Source organism: Kogia breviceps, chromosome 2 (genome assembly GCF_026419965.1).
Source record: "Kogia breviceps isolate mKogBre1 chromosome 2, mKogBre1 haplotype 1, whole genome shotgun sequence".
In the NCBI taxonomy this organism is placed as follows: domain Eukaryota; kingdom Metazoa; phylum Chordata; class Mammalia; order Artiodactyla; family Physeteridae; genus Kogia; species Kogia breviceps.
Window position 1 is genome coordinate 163,879,345 of NC_081311.1, and position 15,942 is coordinate 163,895,286.

The following is a 15,942-nucleotide window of genomic DNA, read 5'->3' on the forward strand; positions in this document are numbered from 1 at the left end:
TTTTCTACTGTCACGTATTTTCAGTACAAAATTTTATCAGCAACATCTTTTTACTTTTACATTTTTTACTTTTCCCCTCCTTAGCCAAGAACCTCATAAGAAACCAGCATAGGGAAATTAATAAAATATAATAGGATTATAATACCTGAAGCATTTCAGTTTCAAAGAATTTGTCTGCTAATGACAAGTTTACCTAAAAATAATACTCAAAACTCTACTTAAAATTAAAACATGCTATTACTACCAACCTGTTAAGTCAGAAATTATTGATGGATTTTCCTCAAAGTGTTTTGCTGGGTGTCTTATGAAGTGGTGATTCAAAACCGACAATTTCTTCTTGGGATTTTGAGTTATCTAGAAAGAACATTGATACATTCTGTATCCTTTTATATCCACTGTGATGACCTAATGAAACTTTGTTTCAAGTAATAATAATAAGAGCCAACAGTTACTTGCTCTGGGCCAGGCACTGTTCTAAGTGCTTAACATGGGACTAACTACGCTTTTAGTTAGTTTCCCTGTATATATGTGTGTTTCTCCTCCTCAACTATATGCTTCTTGAGGAGTAGGAATCATATCCTAACATTTTATTGTCTAATATTTAGTTTAGTCTATCATACATACTGAGTTTGTGAAAGAGAGCTCAGTTTCATAATATTTTGATTCTTAGCAGTATTAGTCAAAAATTTCTCATTTGTCCCTTAAAATGTGTCTGTAAAATACTTATCCATCCAGAATTATAATTTATTACATGCTAGTATTAGCATTTTCTCACCTTAGAATTTAATGGAAAACAAGATTTGATTTGTTAACATTAGTTTGATGTATAATTTTTTGTGTGTGTGGTACGCGGGCCTCTCACTGTTGTGGTCTCTCCCATTGCGGAGCACAGGCTCCAGACGCGCAGGCTCAGTGGCCATGGCTCATGGGCCAAGCCACTCCGCGGCATGTGGGATCTTCCCGGATCAGGGCACGAACCCATGTCCCCTGCATTGGCAGGAGGATTCTCAACCACTGCACCACCAGGGAAGCCCTGATGTATAATTTTTAAATAATATACCTGAGATTCACCTGTTTTTCATTAGTTGAAATGGGGTTTTTCCTAAACCTACCAAATGTCATTTAAAATACAAACTGGTCAAATACAAATTTTAATTGATTCTACTGTTGTATATAGTTGAACAGCTTAAACACATTTGCAATAGAGTCACAATTAAAACAAGGTTGAAAAACTGAAAAACATTTACATTCCATGACTACATGATTCCAATGTTAACAGTGTTAACTCTATGAAGCTGATTTACTTTAATAAATATACTAACTTAAATATGGTATCTTATGGTTTAAAGTGTGATAAAACAGATCAATTTGTGTCTCTCTTTTACTGCGTTCTTCAGGAGAGAGCTAAATATCTATCATTCTCCCTAATAAGTTATTTCCAGGTATCCTGCTAACTGAACAACTTAGAAAATCAGTAGTTGGGAGAGTTTATATGTAAAATATCAATACAGAAAAGGTTTGACTCTAGAAGTACATAATTTAAGTTCTGGTGAGCTTGTGTTTCTCAGTGAATGTAGATATTTTGATCCTACTGCATAAGGATATTTGTAATAAATATTTCGCTTAAGGTAAAAAAAAAAGTCAGAAGGACATGTATCAAATTTTAAACAGTAAAGGGGAAGAGCTGAGGAAGATTTAAGGTATTCTTTTACTTTTTCATTTTTATTGCATTCTTAATTATTAATAGTTATCAAAGATTACAGATAAAAATACAGGTATTTCCATTTTCAAACTAATTACAGTCAATATAAGGTGTAGGCTTCTATTTTCATCAAAGTAAAAAAATGTATTAAATCTATCACTGCTCTAACAAAAGCTTTTACTTCACTGAAATAACTTTTAGTTTAAAAATACATACTTGTTTAGTATCAGCATCAATAAGATCAAAGAATGCTCGAATTGTAGTCAATTGTAATTGTTTACACCTAAAGAATAAAATAAATGTTACAAATGAAACTTTCTTTAAAAATATACTTTTAATACAAACATAAATAATTCTCTTATTCAATGGAATATATGAATTTCCTTTAATGCTGCAAACTCTAAAATTATTTAACAAATTATCATTATTAAGCATACATCTTAAAGCTGAAACCTATAAAAATAAAGTAAATTAAATCTTCCTGGATATTTGAGAGTATAAGTGTCAGGCCCCCCGTCTTCCCTAAATCTTCCTGTCTACCCTAGATATAGACATATTGTCTGCCCCATCTTCATAAGTCTGAACTGTTGTGGTCCTTGCAAACAGTACTGACTGCACAGCCAGAGGAAGGTGAAAAGAGAATCTTTAAGCCAATGCATATAGAGATAAAAATACTAGGATTTATGTATTTCTTGATCCTTATTTAACCTATTTCTTTATTTATATTAAGGGTAAATCTAATTCCTACTTGGTTTTCCATGTGCTACTCTAGAATAGGCAATGCTGCATTAATCAAGTCCGAGTTTGGTGACTGGCCAAGAGCTCAGAAAGTCCTACCACAAGTATCTGATTCTGCCCAGCTATGACAAATTCTAAAATTTTGACATCATCATTTGAGACTGATGCTACTGGTTCTTCAGGAGATGATTTTATAGGTTGTCAAGGACACCTTGGTTAAACCGAGACAAGAACAAAGGCTGAAGTTCTAAACCCCTAAGTTAATCTTTCTCCCAAATCCTTATTTATTTATGGATAAAGCTCTAAGAAAGCTAACAAACCAATCAATTCATTGATGAGAAAAGAGGACCACCACAAACTGCCAAAATAAGTTATATTAACTTACCATACAATGGAGAGGTGGTCTGTTGAAACCCAGGTCTTAGGCACTGCTGAACTCTAAATGGAAAGAAACAAAAATCATACTTAAGAAAAATGTACTTGTTATTCTCCAAAAGGCTTGAAATTCTTATAGGCTAATATTTAGAAACATGTAACTTTAGTTTCACTATTTTATGATGTGCAGAAATTTTTAAATAATGCACCCTTGTAAAAGGTGATCCAAAAATATTAAGATATTGAATATTTCCTGCATAAAATAATTGTTTGTCATTACTACTTAGTCAAGCTTAAATTACCCTTTAAGATTATTAAAACATCCACAGATTACTTAATGAAGTTTACTGTTTAACTCTTCATTACTCTAATAAGAGGTTGAGTTTATGATTCTTTAATAAATCATAGTGTATATATAAATTATAATGGATATTTCAGTAATTTTGGTTCTGACTAGACTATCACTTAATAAATTCTAAGAAGTTAATTCTAATCAGGATGTGCCTGAGAGATACCTAGGCCTGAGGAGACTTTTCAAAATAAATATGCCTAATCACAAAACTACCAAATCAAACTCTTATAAGTGGGGTCCAGACTTATTTGGAAAAAAATCCCTAGATGATTAGCATATATACTACTGGTTAGAGACCAAAGGGCAAAAGTCTAGTAAAAAATATAACTATTTTTCAGAAGCCTTCCTAACAGTGGCACAGCACACCCTCCAAGAACTAGAGACTTCTATTTACTCAGGGTAATGACCTCCCTGTGAACAGCATCTTACATATGATGGGGAAACATGAAGTAAACCTGATATTTTTCATGTCATCTCTCTCTCTACACTGTCAAAGACACAATGAGATGCCTTCACTAGAACTGTCAAAACAAAATGAAAATAGGAAACTAACAATGCTGTATGCAAGAAAATTTAGAGGCCTAACATGCCTCTTTGTTTTTGTTTTTTTTAATAAATTTATTTATTTAATTAATTTTGGGGGGGCTGCATTGGGTCTTTGTTGCTGCGCACGGGCTTTCTCTAGTTGCGGCAAGCGGGGGCCACTCTTCGTTACGATGCACGGGCTTCTCACTGCAGTGGCTTCTCTTGTTGCGGAGCACGGGCTCTAGGTGCACGGGCTTCAGTAGTTGTAGCATGCAGGCTCAGTAGTTGTGGCTTGCGGGCTCTAGCACGCAGACTCAGTAGTTGTGGCGCACGGGCTTAGTTGCTCCGCGGCATGTGGGATCTTCCTGGACCAGGGCTCAAACCCACGTCCCCTGCATTGGCAGGCGGATTCTTAACCACTGCGCCACCAGGGAAGCCCTATGCCTCTTTAATTTAAAAAAAAAAAAGGTATTTGTAACAACAAAAAAGGTATTTATAACTTCTAAGGAGTCATTGAGTCATTGTCACCACTGTACTCTGCAAATATCAATGTGTATTTGGGTTGGAGGCTCTAATGTTGAAGGAATCTATAGATTACTTAATGAACTTATAAGTGTTAGCTATCTTATTTAGGAATTGCTGCTGGCAACTTACTTTACAAAATTAAGACAACCAGAGTTCACTGTGGTTCTAAGGTTAGATGCTCAGTAAAGTAAGAACTCACAGTAGACATCATTTACTATTAACAAGGACAAAAGCTAGTTTACTTTCATTCAGTCTAATGAATGCATCTGTGTTAGAGCTGAGAAAAGGAAAGTCAACACACATTATAAAGGTAGTTGCTCATGACCTTTGTGATTAAAAACTTTTAAATGTCCACCAAAATCTTCTTCCTTTTTCATAGTTAACTAGCATGCATGTCTCAGCCTCTCTTATTCTATGGTGTGACTAAGTTTTCTCTAATGGGATGTGAAAAAGAGTGATGTGTGCCATTTCCAGGACTAACTGCTCTCCTTCATGCTCTTTCCCCCTTCCTGTGGATTGAAACAGTGATGATTAGAGCAACCTCGGAAGTGAAGCATTCAAGAAGAGGGAGCCTACTATCAGCCTGGGTTCCTTAGTGAGACTCCTCAAAAACCACCCGCCACGTAAATGCACACCTAGGGCAGTCATATGAGTGAAACATAAAATTCTGTTGTGTTTAAGTGCCATTGCCTGCATGAGTGAATATTACAGTAGTTCAGCCTACCCTACGAATATAACTAAGGTCTCTAACTTAAACAATTTTTCTAGTCCCAATGGATTTAATGTCATCTAACTGTTCTTGAGATAATCATTTAAAAAATTACTTCTTAATAATTGTTTTTTAAAAGAGAACATACATATAGATATATAAAAGACTGTAGATTATTTGAGAGCTAAAAACTAAGTAATTAAATATTTAAAAACTAAATACAACTCAGATTATACAATAACCAGCTTTGAGAAATTTCCATAATAAGTAAAATAATATTTTCATCAGAGATACAGATATATAAGCTGCCTTGAACACAATACATTATCAAATGGATTAGAAACAAGGAAAGCACACGCCTGCCCCCACCTCCACACACACCATTAAAAAGACCAAATTCTTTCTTTCTTTATTTATTTTTTGGTACGCGGGCCTCTCACTGTTGTGGCCTCTCCCGTTGTGGAGCAGAGGCTCCGGACGCGCAGGCTCAGCGGCCATGGCTCACGGGCCCAGCTGCTCTGCGGCATGTGGGATCTTCCCGGACCGTGGCGTGAACCCGTGTCCCCTGCATCGGCAGGCGGATTCTCAACCACTGTGCCACCAGGGAAGCCCCAAGACCAAATTCTTTAAAAGCTGCAGGAAAGGGTATCAATACAGCATCATGCTCCAAACCAAGTCTAGGAAATAAGTTATATCCAATTTTATATGACTAAAACATCTATTTTTATACTAAGGAGTTTATATTTAGAGTTTTGAGAACTTCTAGCACATATCTGCCCAAAATATTCAGCATCAAAAAACAAGATTCCTACCGATGATGAGGTTTGAGAGATTTACCAATTAGTAAATTAGTACTAATTAGTTCCAAAGCTATTATGGCTACATCACAACTCCTTCAGTTATAAGAAAATGGTGGATAAGAGCAGAATAGCTTAATAATTTTTGTTCTATGTATAGCAAGCATTCAGTAATACCTATTTACTGAATGAACAGCAGTAGGTGAACCGAGCAAAGGAGTATATATTAAGAGAACAACTATGAAACAAAGAACTATCATCTAAAAAGCAAAAGGGGGGCTTCCCTGGTGGCGCAGTGGTTGAGAGTCCGCCTGCCAATGCAGGGGACGCGGGTTCGTGCCCCGGTCCGGGAGGATCCCACGTGCCGCGGAGCGGCTGGGCCCATGAGCCACGGCCGCTGAGCCTGCGCGTCCAGCGCCTGTGCTCCGCAACGAGAGAGGCCACAACAGTGAGAACCCCGCGCGTACCGCAAAAAAAAAAAAAAAAAAAAAAAAAAAAAGAAATAAAAAGCAAAAGGAATGTTATAAATTTTCTTTTTAGAAATTAAGTTATATTGGGAGATGACGTGTATACTGAGTTTAAAAGTTAAGCTCTTAACTAAAGACTTAAAGGTTAAACATACAAAAATAAGTCCTAAAAGGAAACCTGAACTTATTTTACGGAAGCTGTGTATCCCAGTTAAAGACCAAATACTTGATGTCCTAGCAGGGAAGAATAATTAGCAAATTAATTAATCAGAGCTCTATCTATACTATCAAAGCTAATTTTTAAATTTTAAAATCAGTAAACCTTCATTCAAGTTTAAAATTCAAGAGTATGTGAAATGTTTGATCTTCTATTACCACTGTATACAGCATACCACTGAGATACACCCAGGGCCCCTGGGTTCAGCCCATACTTTTTTATACTTAAAACTCTAATCAATGGATAGGCACTTATTTTGAACAAGAAACAATCATCTTCATAAATAAGAGTTATTTGCACAGTTTCTAAGATCCTTTACACCTTCCATGGATGTAAGTATCCATGCCTCTGTCTTCCCCAAATATTCATATTCATTGTTTCATGTTCTGTCTCTCTCACATACACATGCACTCTTGCACACACACAGTATACCAGACCAACTCAGGAATCATTTCCAACCAATTACATATCATTTCTCCTTTCATGCCCCACTGTGTCCATCATGTTACTACTTTAGTAAAATCTTTAAAAAGATTACCACAACAGATAAGGCACTGGTATGATGGCTTAATTTTGGTAGAAAAGTCAGTCCTGAACGAACTTGGTAATCCCGGAATCCTCCAGCTACAGACAGTGTGGTTAAATTTATGTGTTTAGCATTCAGAATCCAATAGTTGTTTACAGTCATATAGAAATCTGGTGGGAAATAAAAAAGACATACATTAAAAATCAGTAATCATGCCCTGCAACAATAACCCATCTATAATACTAATATTAAACTGAATTTCTGTTTAAACCATCTGAATTGTTTATAAGCAATGCCATCCACATTTCTCTATTTTGGGTAAAATCAGTATCTTTACACATACTCTACTTTCCCCATCAGAGTACAAATACTAAGAGTTAGTAAAGGTATCAATAAAGAAAAAAGATAACCCAATTTTATTAGCTTTGACAAGTCCCTAGCTAACAGGTCTCTACATTCCACAAGGATGCTGCTTGTTTATGAGCCACATAGTATAGAAAGAAACCCCCGAAATTCTTCCAAAGATATAAGTTTACTATGCTAAGGAGTTATATCAATAGATCTTCCTAATCATAGCTGTGTCCCTGCTTATAAGGGCTTAGCAGCTCTCTAATGCAGCCACTGTAGTACTGGTGACCAAACAAAGTACTATTTAAGTTCTTAAAATACAATCTATCAGGACAATGACAGTCACATTAGTCTTGGGACTCTCCGCTGTGGAAAACCTGATGCTTAAGAAGATTCTATCCATTTAGTGTAACAAGTGGTGCAGACAGTTTTTCCACTTTATCTATGGAAGATGAGAAGAATTTAGTGTCGAAGATCTGAGGCCAGGGCAGGGGAGTTCTCGTTTTCTATTCTGATTATCAAAACTTACTGCATTTTTTAATCCTGGCATTTGATCCCATTGATGGCTTTTAACATTTTGGAACAGCAAACTCTTCTCATTAAAGATCTCAGTAATATTCACTTAGATTGAGACAAAGCAGACCCATTCCTAATATCTCCAGGGCTTGGGATAAGAGTTCCAATGAGGTATACATGCCATATAGCTAAATACTTAAAAGTCAAAATTCCAGCCAACAAACTTAAATCAAATGTATTTTCTCTGCCTACCTTGACAAATATATCATTGAAATAACCTGGAAGGCCAGGTTCAAATTAAGAATTCTAGGACACCTCAGAGTTGGACACCAGATTATGGCAGCATAGGGAGAGCATATCTCCGGACACAGGTTGCTGTGGAGATCTGCAGCCAAGCGGGAACAGATCACTGTGCTCTCTTCTTCCCATCCACATTCCATCCTGCATCAGAAAGACCTCCTGTGCACATGAAAATTCTGTCTGTACCTCATACAGAGCCACCCCTTGGCTATAACTCAAGCTCAGGATTCTATATACCTGTCCTCAGGACAGATCCAAGTAAGAGGCTAAGGAAGTGGGCTTCAGGCATATGGGCAAGAAAAGTCTGAAGGACTGGCTACCTGGATCATAGTCCAGAAGCAAAGGTACAGCCTGTAAGTGGGGAGGCTGCTTGGCCTGTACACTCCACACCCTGTGGGGAATGGCAACATGAGAGCAGGGCCCTTTGAAGTACAGAGCTCAGGGCAAGGCTTCCTTTCCCCTATTTAAGGACAGTATTTCCACCAAGTATAAATACGGAATCTACTTCTGGAGGTCATATGGGTCTCCTAAAAACTTAAAATCCACCCTTGAACTTTTGGTTTTCATTCTAATTATGGCTTAATGCAATAAAAAATAAATACAGAATAAATGGCATAGAAGCTTGCTAATTACTGGAGAGGCTCCCTGACGCTAAGAAGCACTTTCAGTCTAAGCCATTTAGAGACAGACCATTGGTATCCTTCAAAAACAGTAAACCTGACTCTCTTGACAGTTCTTTCCTCAAAGAGATTTTTAAAATGCATTTTGAGTAATTATAATTTAACCTGCATGGTTCATCTACATATACCACATAAAATGCAGTAAGAGAAAGAATTCTCAATTGTGATGACAAGTATTATGACTTGTCTATACCTTTAATTTTTTCCTAAACCTATTATAAATAATAATTTATAATTATTAGAATCAGTAAAGCATATTTAACCAACTTCAATAATAAAACTAAAAATTTTTATTAGAAGAGTTCTACAGGCAAAGTTTTAAATATAATAAGGAAAAAAATCAAACTTCTCTTTAAGTGCTACTGCACCAGATATTCCAGCAAGTAAGTTACTCCTTGGCAGTGTTATGTTAAGATGGGTGCTTTGGAAAACTACTTAGGTTTGGAGTCACTAGGGTATATGTCTCACTTATCTATAAACAAAATTTTCACCACAATTAAGATAATGCAAATTTTTATAGGGTAAGAAGTTATGTAAATTTACTGAGTAGGAAAAGTAATTATTTCTTTCTAAAGATTTTCTTCTACACATACAACATTCCAAAAAGCAGTGAAGATAATACTTGACTTTCTTTAATAAAAAGTTGAGATAGTAGGCATTTAATTCTTATTCTGTGACATTATCACTGTCTAATTAGATGACAACAATCATAAACTCCTATTGTTTACTCAAAATTGCCTGCAACATTACAATATTATCCATAATTTTATTTCCTCTGTTATCATAACGTAACTCAATTCAGAGGCAGCATATGTAAATATTAAAAGCACAGGCCCAGAAACAAGCTTGCTGGAGTCAAATACCAGCTCCACTATTTTCTTGCCATGTGACTTTGGGCAAGAACTTTATCTTGGCCTCTTTTTTCTGTCCATGAACATGTCAATAACAATGGTACCTACCTCAAAGAACTGCCATACGGATCAAATGATACAATAATCATGTAAAGTTCTTACCACAATATCCAAAATATAATAAGAGCTCTATAAAGATCAGCAATCCTACCTTACCTCATCATATAAAGTGTTAGCAGACCCATTTATTTTAAAAAAACAAGGCATTTCTACTATTTTACTTAAATATAAGGTTATTTTGAATGAAGTACCCAGAGGAGTTAACAAAAGGAAGTATAAACACACTTTAAGAGACCAAGAGTCATCCTCAAGAATAACTGAAATGAAGCTCAAGTGCCTAGAGGTTATAAGACACATGTTTTCCATGTTAAGATGCAAAAGGGAGAGAAAATTAACAGCAGTTTCAGTTATGAGCCTAGGTTGAAAGTCACAAAAAGAGACGCTCAGAATTGGAGGTGCTGATTTAAACCTAAGCTGCTTCACACATGGATAAACCTGTAGTATACTCTAAAGGGAGCAGTAGCTGCAAGGATCTGTTTAATCCTAAACAACAATGGGGAGGTCAGTTAGTGTTTATGTAACAGTACTCACCTGTAATGAAACGATCTAATGGCATCACAGGAGCAACATGAGGTGTTGCTTGTGTAATAAGAAGATTGATCAGATCCTGCTTAAAATTTTTCAATGTAAGCAATGCTCTTGCAACAAGGCCACCCATAGAATGACCAATTATTGCCACACTTTTTGGAGCAAATTCTTGACCCTATTTAAAAAATCACCAAGGCATGATTAAGGATTAATATCATAATAAATATACTAAATACTTCTCTCTACATATAAGCAATTTCATAGAAAAAAGAAAATTAAACTATTTATATAACCTCCCATAATAAGATACAGAAATACATTTTCATATATTTGTAATTAGTGTATACATATTTTGTGCTTTGCAAACATTTTTAACAGCTAGCCTTTGGTTTTCTGAACCAAAATCAGAACAGTTGGTCTAGCAAATCCTGTTTTTACCATTTGTTATATTGTATATAAGAGGTGTAATTATATTTGGTGTATACCAGAATATAAGATTTCATAGGATGTATACAGTCAAATAATTTATTTGAAAATGGAAATAGCACAAAAAAGCCGGAACAGTTACAACTGCCACAGCAATATACTACCTCATCATATTGATATATCCTATCTCATCAAATTATGTCTCTATTGTGTGCCTGGGTTTAAAAAGAAGCCAGCATTCCACAACATTTATTCACTGACAATTACATATTTTATTTTTAAAATAAGTTTTTCTTTTTAAAAAATCTTTTCTGTCTCTGTATAGTATCCTCAGTTCTACTACCAAACTTCTCCTCATCACCCTCCACACTGATCCTTCATCTATGCCTCTTCTGTTACTATGAATAAATTGAGCTTTGTGCAGAAAAGAGTTAACAGAATAGGCCTGAGACTGCTCTCCTTAGAACAGACTGCATTCAAGGTTGGCTCTGGGCTGCAGTATGGGACCACAGATTTTGGGAGGGTTCTCATCATTCCTAAATGATAAGAATTGCTCATTGTTCTAGAACTGTTTTGTAAACAACATGGTTTATGTTGAACACCTTCATCCTTCTGGTAGGGATTTTGGTACACGGAAGGCAGAGGCACAGGGTGTCTAGGTAACCAGCCCTCAATAAAACACCTTGGCCACTGGGTCTCTAATGAGCTTCTCTCGTAGATGACATTTAATACATGTCACAATCGTTGCTGTAGGAATTAAACACATCCAGTGTGACTTTCCTGCAAGAGAACACTGGGAAGCTTGCACCTGGTTTCTCCGGACTTCACCCCATGTACCTTTTCTCTTTGCTGATTTTGCTTTCACTGTAATAAATCATAACCGTGAGTACAACTGTATGCTGAGTCCTGTGAGTCCTCCTGGAGAACATCGAGCCCGGGGATGGTTTTGGTGATCCCCAATACATACCTGATCTTAGCAAAAGTCAAACCCTACATATGTGCTCTGAAACCTATTCCCTTTGGCCTTCTCAAGTACAATACATCACTCTGGCAATTCTCACTTTCTTCTTGCATCACTGTTTCTCCCTCTCTACTAGATCATTCTCACTAGAATATAAATATACTGTTACTCTCCCTTAAGAAATAGAAACAACTCTCTTTTTGCTTCTACTTTTCCTTAGTGACCACATCTTTCTCTATATATCTCTTTACAGTACAACTCTTCAAAAGCAGTTGTCTACACAGTACTCGCTGTCTCCAATTTCTCATACACCCTTAAACCCGCTCTGATCAGGCTTTTCCCCGACACTTTTTAAAAACTGCTCTTATCTGGTCACCAAGGAATCTAATGATCAATTCTCAATCCTCATCTTACTTGACCTATCAATGGCATTTGACATAGTTATTCACTTCTTCCTCTTTGAAATGCTTTGCTTGGTTTCCTTGACAGGATACTCTTCTGGTCCTCCCCTTACCTCACTGACTGCTCCTTTTTAGTCTCTTTCTGTTTCCTTCTTATCTCCCCTCATCTCTTAATACTGGTGGGACTCAGACCTCAGTCCTTAGATCTCTTCTTTCACATCTTGAATCCATTAGTAATCTCATCCAGTCTCATGGCTCTATCAAATGCTCTCAATCTTCAAGTTATTATCTCCAGACGGGACTTCTTCTGAACTCTAACCTTAAACTCCAATTGCATGCTTGCTACACTTGGGATGTCTAGTATGTACCTTAAATCGAACCTGTCTAGAACTAAACTCTTAATATCCTTCAAATCTGTTCCTCCTACATTTCCCCCCATCCTGGTTAATGATAATTCAATCTTTTTAGTTCTTCTAGTTTGGGTCATCCTTAACTCTTTTTTTTCTCTCGCATTACCCCTCCATACCTGATGTGCCAGCAAATCCTGTTGCCTTTAATATTTACACCAATCTGACCATTTCTTATCACCTCCACTGCTATCAACTTGATCCAAATCACAATAATTGGTCTGAATTACTGCAATAGCTTCCTAACTGGTCTCTCTGCTTTTACCTTTACATCCCTTCAGTTTATGCTCAAGAGCATAACAAATGACACTGTTAAAACCTAAAACAGAACATGTCATTCTTTTGTTCAAAAACCTCTTCAGTGGCTTTCCATATCATTTAAAATAAAAGGCAAAATTCTTAAAATTCCTACAAGGCTCTATAATCTGCCTCCCCCTCCCCACTGCCACCCCAAACTCTCCTTCTACTAACTCACTGTCTGTTCCAGTCATACCAGATTCCTTGTTTTTCCTCAAATACAGTTCACATGTGTTTGCCTCATATATTTGTTTTCTCTGCCTAGAGTATTTTCCCCAGATATCTAAATGGGCTACTCCCTCATGTCCTTAATTTGTATTAAACTGTCTGGAGGTCTTCACTGGGTACCCTTATTTATAATTGCAGTCTTCTACCCTCAACTCCCTATCTCCTTTTCCTGTTTCATTTTTCTTCCTGGCATTTTTCACCATATAAGATAGTATGTATTTTTCTTATTTATGATGTTTACTGTGTGCCTCTCCCTATTAGAACATAAGGTTCATGAGGGCTTGGACTTCTGTTTTATTCATTCCTATATTTGTATGCAGACTCATATGATGAATGAACGTGGTTTTCTCTACCTAAAATGTCCTCTCACTTTCTCACACCCAAATCGTATCCATTCAACAAGATTCAATTGTCTCTAACCCCTACTGTACTTACTTGTAATAGAAATAGTACTCTCTAAAAGCCTCAATTTAAAGAAAGTTTATTTGTTTTATTATAAATTTAGTATGTATTTGTTAGAGAAAAATCACAACAAAAAATAGAGGAGGAAAAGAAACTAGTATATAACATTAAAGACATGATTATTTATTGTGAAAGTCATTTATGGAAATAATTCTCATTTTGTAATCACATCTTATTTATCTTATCCAATAAATACCAGATAAATAAAAAGTCCTGTTTCATCCTATGGTTCATTTCATTCTATAATAAGTATAGATTTAAGCTAAAAAGTACTTGCTCTTGAAGTAATTTTAAAATGCTGGCTTATGCAAAGAATCATGATTCCTAAATTTCATTTTCAAGATACACAAGAATACCAATGCCTGGATTACTCTAGCTTTACAGTTAAGTCTTGAATCATGCAGTGCACGTCCTCCAACTTTGTTGTTTTTCAAGACTGGTCTTTTTGATTCTTTCCACATAAGCTCATCAGTTTTTTTAAAAAACAACTGCTGGGGGCTTCCCTGGTGGCGCGGTGGTTGAGAGTCCGCCTGCTGATGCAGGGGACACGGGTTCGTGCCCGGGTCTGGGAAGATCCCACATGCCGCGGAGCGGCTGGGCCCGTGAGCCATGGCCGCTGAGCCTGCGCGTCCGGAGCCTGTGCTCCGCAACGGGAGAGGCCACAACAATGAGGCCCGCATACCGCAAAAAAAAAAAAAAAAAAAAAACAACTGCTGGTATTTGATTTGTATTGCATTAAATCTACTGGTCTGTTTGGGGAGAATTTATATCTTAATCTTGAATCTTCTAATCTATAAAGTTGGTCTGTTAATTTATTTTGGATTTCTTTAATTTCTATCAGCAAGGTTTGCAGTTTTCAGTGAACAGATCTTGTACATCTTTCATTAAGTTTATCCATAAGAATTTATTCTGTATACTACTGTAAATGCATTTCAAAATTTCACCTTCCATTTGTTCATTGACTTTTGAATACTGACCATTTACCTGTGACTGCTAAATTCACTTATGGATTCTAAAAATTTTCTATAAATTCCTTTAAATGATTCTGTATACTTATGTCATCTGTGATTACAGATAGTTTTAATTCTTCCTTTTTAATCTTTATTAATTTTATTTCCTTTCTGGCCTTATTGCACTCGCTAGGACTTCTGTACAATGTTGAATAGGGATGGTGGGAGGAGACAGAAGCTGAAAAATGAAGAAAGGAAAAAACTTTCTGTATACAACATTAAAGACATTTGATTATTTATTGTTAATAACATTTATGGAAATCTCATTTTATGATCACATCGTATTTATCTTATCCAGCAAAATCGATACATAAATGGTCCTTAACTTAATACAGCTTGTTTCCTCCCATAATACTATGCATATACATGATACTCGTAATTCCTCAGCTTGAGAAAGTTTGCTTCCATTCCTACTGTGCTGAGTTTTATGTTTTTTTCCCTTAAATTATGAATGGGTGCTGAATGTAGTCAAATGAGTTTTCTTCATCTATTTAGATGACCCTATGATGAATTACATTGATTGATACTTGAATATTAAACCAACTTTGCATTCTTGGGATAAATCCTACTTCATGATAATGTATTATACTTTAAAATACTGCTGGATTTGATAGCCTAATTTTTTGTTTAGAATTCCAAAAAGATTTTCTTGGCCACACTGTGCAGCATATGGGATCTTAGTTCCCCAACCAGGGAGTGAACCTGCACCCCCTGCGTTGGAAGGCAGAGTCTTAACCATTTCCCCACCAGGGAAGTCTCTTTTTTTGTTGTTGTTGTTTTTTGTTTGTTTGTTTAGAATTTTACATCTATGTTTATGAGGGATATGAGGTCTTTATTTTCTTTTCAAACAACTGTCACTTATTGTCTGATTTTGATAGGGTTTGCTGGTTTCTTAAATGAAGTGTTGTCTTATTTTCTGAGTTTGTGTAAGATGGGTATTATTTCCTCTTTAAATGTTTGAAAGAATTAACCACTGAAGTCATTTAACTCTAGGTTTTTCTTGACAGTAAGATTTTCAATTACAAATTCAAAAAAATTCTAAACATCAGACATTGTTTCTTCTTGTATCTGTTTTGTAATTTATGTTTCAAGGGATTTGTGCATTTCATCTGAGTTGTCAAATTTATTGGCATAAAGTCTTTCATAACATTCCTTTAATAGCTTCTTAGTATCTGTAGGCTCTGTAGAGATGTCCCCTCTTTTATTCTTGATATTGTTAATTTGTGTCCCCTCCTTTCTTTTCTTAATCAGTCTATCTATGGGTTTATCGATTTTACACATCTTTTCAAAGAATCAGCCATTGGTATCAATTTTTCTCCACCGTTTGACTGTTTTCTATTTAGCTGATTTCCATTCTCATCTTTATTGTTACCTTATTTCTACTTACTTTGAGTTTACTTTGTTCTCCTTTCTCTAGCTTCTTAAGTTGGAAGGTTAGATGATTGCTTTTAACGCCTGTTCTTTTCTAATAAAA

General features: G+C 35.9%; 1 protein-coding gene across 2 annotated transcripts in view; it reads right to left on the reverse strand.

Annotated features, from left to right (window-relative positions):
• PGAP1 (post-GPI attachment to proteins inositol deacylase 1) overlaps nucleotides 1–15,942 on the reverse strand; it is a 68,864-nt gene that overhangs the window by 37,672 nt on the left and 15,250 nt on the right. For both annotated transcript variants that reach the window (XM_067026490.1, XM_059052404.2), the window contains exons 4-8: nucleotides 10,280–10,451; nucleotides 6,946–7,103; nucleotides 2,826–2,878; nucleotides 1,919–1,985; nucleotides 249–354 (exon numbers count right to left, since the gene is read on the reverse strand). In XM_067026490.1, the coding sequence (XP_066882591.1) occupies nucleotides 249–354; nucleotides 1,919–1,985; nucleotides 2,826–2,878; nucleotides 6,946–7,103; nucleotides 10,280–10,451 (556 nt within the window). The remainder of the gene's footprint in view (nucleotides 1–248; nucleotides 355–1,918; nucleotides 1,986–2,825; nucleotides 2,879–6,945; nucleotides 7,104–10,279; nucleotides 10,452–15,942) is intronic.